General features: G+C 51.6%; 1 gene segment (V, D, J or C); it reads right to left on the reverse strand.

The window, feature by feature from the left end:
• Positions 1 to 347: 347 nt before the first annotated feature.
• Positions 348 to 7,142, reverse strand: LOC139245190 (Ig kappa chain V region Mem5-like). The segment is given in 4 exon segments: positions 348 to 676; positions 5,159 to 5,193; positions 6,612 to 6,906; positions 7,094 to 7,142. Coding segments are annotated over 4 exon segments (708 nt in total).
• Positions 7,143 to 7,539: the final 397 nt, after the last annotated feature.

Raw genomic sequence — 7,539 nt, forward strand, 5'->3', positions numbered from 1 at the left:
CAGGGCAGGTACAGCACGGGTTAGATACAGAGTAAAGCTCCCTCGACACTGTCCCATCAAACCCTCCCAGGGCAGGTATAGCACGGGTTAGATACAGAGTAAAGCTCCCTCGACACTGTCCCATCAAACACTCCCAGGGCAGGTACAGCACGGGTTAGATACAGAGTAAAGCTCCCTCGACACTGCCCCAATAACGTGCCTTGCCCCCTGACCCTCAGATGCTTTCCCTGACCCAGTCCCGAGAAGGAAGAGAGTAGAAATGTAGTGCTGACAATGACCTTTGCCCTCCCGGCTCACCCCCTGTTCTATTTAAAGTTGCGTCTCCCCCCCGGACTGTCCCTGACACACTACGCACATTCTGCTCTCCTGACGCCCTTGCTGAGGGGAGAGGAGAGGCTCTCGTGGGTGAGGCTGCAGGAGAAGCTGGCGTTGGATTCCCAGTCGGAGCCAGAGAGGGTCAGCAGGCTGCTGACACTGTAGGTGTTGTCCGAAGCTCGCAGGTAGTCGCTGGTCTGGACTCCGGCCAAAATGGTCGCCCCGTCCTTCTTCCACTCCACCTCCAACGCATCGGGGTAGAAGTGATCGGCGAGGCACACCAGGGTGGCAGTGCCCTTGGTCGTGACCTCCTCCGGGGAGGGGGGCAGCAGGGTCAGCGTGGGTGGTGTCGTCCCTCGGCCTGAAAGGGAGGAGAAGGATGTTTAATAGGTGTATATTAGTGTGTGTTTGTGTGTGTTGTGCATGTTGCGTATGCTGCGTGTATGCATCTGTCACTGTGGGTGTTTCCGTGTGGGGTTAATTCACTTCGGATAACGGAGAGCTGGGTTAATGAACTCCTGGCAGGCGATTAACCATTAGAGGCGAGCAACGCTAATTCTTAATCTTCTTTGCCTCGCTTGATCAGTTTAATCTAAATATAAATGCGTTTGATGTTAAGGTGGACGTCTCAAACCACTTTACACACAATGAAGTACTTTTGGAGTGCAGTCACTGTTGTAATGTGAGAAACACGGCAGCCAATCTGCGCACAGCAAGCTTCCACAAACAGCGGTGTGATAACGACCTGATAATCTGTTCTTTTGTCATGTTGGTTGAGGGATAAATATTGACCAGGACACCAGGGAGAACTCCCCTGCTCTTCTTCGAAATAGTGGCATGAGATCTTTTACATCCAACTGAGAGGGCAGACGGGGCCTCGGTTTAACGTCTCATCCGAAACACGACCCCTCCGACAGTGCAGTGCTCCCTCAGCACTGCACTGCAGTGTCAGCCTAGATTTGTGTGCTCAAGTCCCTGGAGTGGAACTTGAACCACAACCTTCTGACTCAGAGGCGAGAGTGCAACGCACTGAGCCACGGCTAATACTCAAAATCATATTGGATTGTTGTATAAACATCTGCAGTGCAGGGTTGGCACATATTCAGCACTGAAATGGTTAACAGTAAGAGTCGGTAAAGACTGAGTGTCCCGTTAAGATGCTGTTCACTGGTAGGAAGCTCGAACTGTAGATGGGTGGATACAGGGGAAACAGGCTCAGCAGTGAGAAAGCTCAGATCACACACAGATCGGTGCAGAAGCTTCTAGATTGCGTTTAAAAGCTTGCTGCCCAGCACCGGGGTGAGGTCAAGGGTGAGGCTACAATTAGCCTCAGTGTACCGGGGTCAGGCAGGGTCACTGATCCCAATGATCCCGTGACCTTCTGGAAAGTCAGAATGCGCGGACATTAGGCGAGGGTCAGGATCAGGGTCCCACTTCAATGAATTTATATAGCGCCTTTCACAACCTCAAGACTTCCCAAGGTCCTTTACAACCAATTGCACACAGGAAGATTTAAGAGGTTGTTGCCTGGACTGGAGAATTTTAGCGATGAGGAAAGATTGGATAGGCTGGGGTTGTTTTCCGTGGAACAGAGGATGCTGAAGGGAGACCTTATTGAGGTGTATAAAATTATGAGGGGCTTAGATAGAGTGGATAGGAAGATCTATTTCCCTTAGCAGAGGGGTCAACAACCAGGGCATAGATATAAAGTAATTGGTGGAAGGTTTAGAGGGGATTTGAGGGGAAATATCTTCAGCCAGAGGGTGGTGGGGGTCTGGAACTCACTGCCTGAAAGGGTGGTAGAGGCAAAAACCCTCACCATATTTAAAAAGTACTTGGATGTGCACTTAAAGTGCGGTAACCTACAGGGCGACAGACCAAGAGCTGGAAAGTGGGATTAGGCTGGGTAGCTCTTTGTCGGCCGGCGCAGACACGATGGACCGAATGGAGTCAGCCAGTGGCTCAGTTCGTCGTGCCCTCGCCTCTGAGTCAGAATTTGCGGGTTCAAATCTCACTCCGATGTCCTGGCCAATATTTATTCCTCAATCAACACAACAAAAACAAGTTATTTGGTCATCATCACATTGCAGTTTGTGGGAGCTTGCTGTGCACAACTTGGCTGCTGCATTTCCTACATTACAACAGTGAGTACACTTCAAAAAGTACTTCATTGGCTGTAAAGCATTTTGGGATGTCTGGTGGTCATGAAAGGCGCTATATAAATGCAAGTCTTTCTTCCTTTTCTCAGAGCCGAGCGTGCTAGTGACTGAGCAACGGCTGACAACTCACGGTCGATTAGCCTGACACGCTCAGTCTCTGGGCTCACACTGGGACAGTGAGCTCACTTGGGGAGCTCAGTCTCTGGGCTCACACTGGGACAATGAGCCCACTTGGTGAGCTCAGTCTCTGGGCTCACACTGGGACAATGAGCCCACTTGGGGAGCTCAGTCTCTGGGCTCACACTGGGACAGTGAGCCCACTTGGGGAGCTCAGTCTCTGGGCTCACACTGGGACAGTGAGCCCACTTGGGGAGCTCAGTTTCTGGGCTCACACTGGGACAGTAAGCCCACTTGGGGAGCTCAGTCTCTGGGCTCACACTGGGACAGTGAGCCCACTTGGGGAGCTCAGTCTCTGGGCTCACACTGGGACAGTGAGCCCACTTGGGGAGCTCAGTCTCTGGGCTCACACTGGGACAGTGAGCACACTTGGGGAGGGGAACTGTGCCCCAGCCAGAGGTAGTTCCTTCAGGAGTGAGATGGGGAGCAGATGACGGGCAGCCTGTGGTGTAGAGGGGAGACATTTCACCGGCCGAGGGCAGGTGCTGAGCCCGTTTACCTGTAAGAATGTGATAAGTGGATGGGGAAAGTGGGCCGGGCACTGAGTTAACGTCCTGTGTTGCTGGTGGAACTCTTGCTGTCTGCTCCGTCACGTGTGACAAACACGCAGACACATCAGACGGACATCTGGGATGGAGGGATTGTCCTATGGAGAGATTGAGTAGACTAGGCCTATATTCTCCAGTGTTTAGAAGAATGAGAGGGGATCTCATTGAAACATACCAAATTGTGACAAGGCTTGACAGGGAAGATGCAGGGAGGATGTTTCCTCTGGCTGGGGAGTCTAGAACCAGGGGTCACAGTCTCAGAATAAGGGGTCGGCCATTCAGGACTGAGATGAGGAGAAACCTCTTCACTCAGAGGGTGGTGAATCTCTGGAATTCTCTACCCCAGAGGGCTGTGGAGGTTCAGTCCTTGAGTATATTCCGGAGATCGATAGATTTTTGGATATTAAAGGAATCGAGGGATATGGGGACAGTGCAGGAAAGTGGAGTTGAGGTGGAAGATCAGCCATGATCTCATTGAATGGCGGAGCAGGCTCGAGGGGCCAAATGGCCTCCTCCTGCTCCTAATTGCCATATTCTTATGGAACATTAGTTCGTGTTCTGGGGATTTTCTGGTGGGTCCAGGTTTAATCAGCAGGGGAATTGTGCGAGTCCCAGTTAATAAAAAGGAAAGAGAAATTAAAGAAAGACCTGCATTTATATAGCACCTTTCACACCTCAGGATGTCCCAAAGTGCTTCACAGCCAATGAAGTACATTTTTGAAGTGCGGTCATTGTTGTAATGTGGGAAACACGACAACCAATTTGTGCACAGCAAGCTCCCACACACAACAATGAGGTAAATGAGCATTTCAAGCGATGTAGGTTGCGGGATAAATATCGGCCTGAACTCGAGCCACAGAAACAGCAACTGAGAGTCTCCCCACAACCCTGGAGCACTGCAGCCGCCGGATTGCGAGCCCTGCTGCCCCTGTTTGTGATCAGAAGTTGGACAGGAGGTGAGCGGGGGCTGGACAGATCAGAGTTGGAGCTGGGGGAGGCGGGACCTCGGGAGTGTCAGTGTGCTGAGGCTGAGCTCAGTTATATCAGAGACTGTGACAGGAGCACAGACTGCCCCCAGCGAGCTCACTCACTCACACCCACACTCTGCCCGTGTCTCACACACCGTGTCTGTCACACTGAGACAGGCAGGAGGCTCGGGAGTGATTTCCGGGGATGGTGCAAGGATGGGACCGCAGTGTGTCAACGTCCAGATCTCCTCCACACGGTGGGTAACAGTTCGTTACTTATACTTTGCTGGGTGAAGGCGGAGTGTGTGTAAAGGAATACAGCCGGGCTCCCTGTCATACACAGCACTCTTCAATTGACGCTTTCATTCACCGCAGCTCCCCACCATATTATATAACCCATACAGAGGCACAGGAGAGGGTGCAGAGAAGGTTTCCAAGGATGGGACCAGAAATGCGAGGGTGTACATATCAGGAAAGGATGAACAGGCTGGGGCTCTTTTCTCTTGAGGCCGAGGAGTGACCAGATAGAGGTCTTTAACATTAGGAAAGATTTTGATAGAATGGATACAGAGAGAGTGTTTCCACTTATGGGGAAGAGCAGAACTAGAGGCCATCAATATAAGATAGTCAGCAAGAAATCCAATCGGGAATTCAGGAGAAAATTCTTTACCCAGCAATTGGTGAGAATGTGGAACTGGCTACCACAGGGAGTGATTGAAGTGAATAGTATCGATGTATTTAAGGGGAGGCTAGACAGGGATATGAGGGAGAAGGGAATCGAGGGTTATGCTGATAGATTTAGATGAGGAAAGACGGGAGGATCGAGTGGAGCATAAACACTGGCATGAACTGGTTGGGCCGAATGGTCTGTTTCTGGGCCATGTATCCGATGTAATCCTGTGTAAACTAAAATCTTCCACTATTCAGCATTTGTGTCTTCGAAAGATTCAGTATTTAAAGTGTTAATAACGGAGCATTGGGGTTTACTTACTCAGTCTGAGCTTGGTTCCTTTACCGAACGTGAGCCACAGTGACAGCTTCCAGTGCAGCGGCTGTACAATATCCTCTGTCCCTGGCTCACTCAGTCTCTCTCCCCCTCTCTCTGTCTGTGTGTCTCTTTCTCAGCATATCACTCTATCTGTTGCTCTCACACTGTGTCTCTCTCAGTCTGCTTCTCTCTCTCTCACTGCCTCTCACTCTCGTTCCCCCTCACTTTTTCTCCTTCTCCCACCCTCACTCCCTCTCCCCCTCACTCACTCTCTCTCTCCCTTTCCCTCACTCACACTCTCCCTCCCTCCCTCACTCACTCCCTCACTCAATCTCTCCCTCCCTCGCTCTCTCTCTGTGACGAGTTTCCTGTGGCAGTACCCAGGAGAGTTGGGGATCCAACGTGTTTGGGACAAATCTCCCAGCTGCCCTTCCCGCCCCATCAGACGGTAACCCTGGGGCCACGGAATTGCTGGAGAATGAAAGTCCCCGTCACACAGGCCTCACCTCTTTGGGCCCCTTGAACAACGGGCTCCGTCTGCAAGCGAGATGTTTGTGTTGCTGACACAGGCCTTCCTCGGGGATCATTATAAAATAACGAGTTTCAGGGGCTTTAGAAACCTGTTTCCTCAGTCCGTGACCCATGTGTACGTGGAGTGTGAGAGGATGCAGCCCCTCTTCCACTATTTGAAGGGGCTGCTCCTCGATTTCTGGCTCCACTTCAGTCCCACGCTCCTCAGCCTGGCCACCCGGTGCGGGGGAGAATGGGCTGCTCGGAGAACCTCCCCGTGGGTCTGCTCAAGGTGGTCATCCACAGGGCCCAGTTGGATGGGGCCCTTGGGGTGGCCGCACTGCCTGTCTCCCTCCCTTCTGGGCCTTTGTCCACATCCGGGTGGCCCTGGGGACAGAGCCCAGTGTAGGCCTGAGGCATCTGCGACGGGTGAGCACCGCAGGGCCTGGAGTGTGGGGTGGGCAGGGAAAGAGCACGACCATTTCACTTGTTCACTTTCCTTTCATGTTTATGCTTTGGGTTTTATGAGTTGTGGCCCTCTCAATAGTGGGGGGTTTGTGAGATTATTTGGATTGAGGACACAGGGACCACCCAGTGTCTCCGTGCTGTCTGAATGTACAGAGTAGAGCTGTGAGATTCTCAGTGATGAAGACACAGCCCCAACTCCTCTCTGACCCACTCCATCCTTTCCCAATTCACTGCAGCTTCCAGCTGAATATTCTTGCTGTCACTCCCATTTAGCTCTGTGTCAGTCATGTGTAAAACCGTACAGGAGGTGGGCTGTGTGTCCATTGTTATATATTATATATAACTGTGGGGTGAGTCAGTACAGGAGGTGGGCTGTGTGTCCATTGTTATATATTATATATAACTGTGGGGTGAGTCAGTACAGGAGGTGGCACTGTGTATATTGAGGTTTTTGTACGGCTGTGTATCACAGTGTAGAGGGTAGCTGTAATATTGCTGACAGTAATAGACTGCGACATCCTCGCTCTGCACGTTGCTGATGCTCAGGGTGAACGTGTTGGACAGGTAACTGCCGGTGAAGCGATTGGAGGTTCCAGTGCAACGATTTATTGCCGCATAGATCAGCAGAGTGGGTTTCTGCCCGGCTTTCTGCTGGTACCAATTAACATCATCGCTAACGGATGCACTGGCGGTACAGGTGATGGTTGCAGTCTGTCCCTCACTCACTGACAGCACCGGGGGAGACTGGGTCATGATGATGTCCCCACTGATACCTGAGGGGGAAATGGGGAAAGAATGTGAAGTAAGCACTGTCACAGAAAGACACTGTAAAATGAGAGATTGCTCGAGACACTGAGCTCTCCTCTAGTGTCAGCATTTGCCCTTCAATCACTGGTCAGTAGAGTTGGACAGAAATCGACAGCAGGGAGATATTAAACATGGAAGGAGAGAGATTGGTACCTGCGACGCAGAATGCCAGAGGCCAGATCAGCTGGATGGGTGAAATCATGGTGTCTGCTCCTGTCCCTGTGCCTGCTTACTGATAAACTGCCCCTCACTGGGCTCTGCTTTATAAACCTGCAGCCTGAGAGAGTCTCACTGCCCATCCCTCAGTATGTAAATGTCTTCACCCAGAGAAAGCTACATCAGCACATTTCAATTCCTCTTCTTCTCTCCCTCCCTCTTCACCTCCCTCTCCCTTCCTCTCTCTCTCCATCCCTCCCTCTCTCTTCTCCACAGACTCCCAGGTGCAGCACACTGAAATGCAGAGTAAACCTCCCTGTGCCCTGTCCTACCAATGGAAGTTAACCCTTGACCCCAGAGCATGCCTTCTCCTGGAGTAAGGCCCCATTCCCCACAGTGACCATCCCGTGGCCTCTCTCAGTACACTGGCTGTTTATTGCCCA

Source organism: Pristiophorus japonicus, unplaced genomic scaffold (assembly GCF_044704955.1).
Source record: "Pristiophorus japonicus isolate sPriJap1 unplaced genomic scaffold, sPriJap1.hap1 HAP1_SCAFFOLD_214, whole genome shotgun sequence".
Lineage (NCBI taxonomy): Eukaryota > Metazoa > Chordata > Chondrichthyes > Pristiophoridae > Pristiophorus > Pristiophorus japonicus.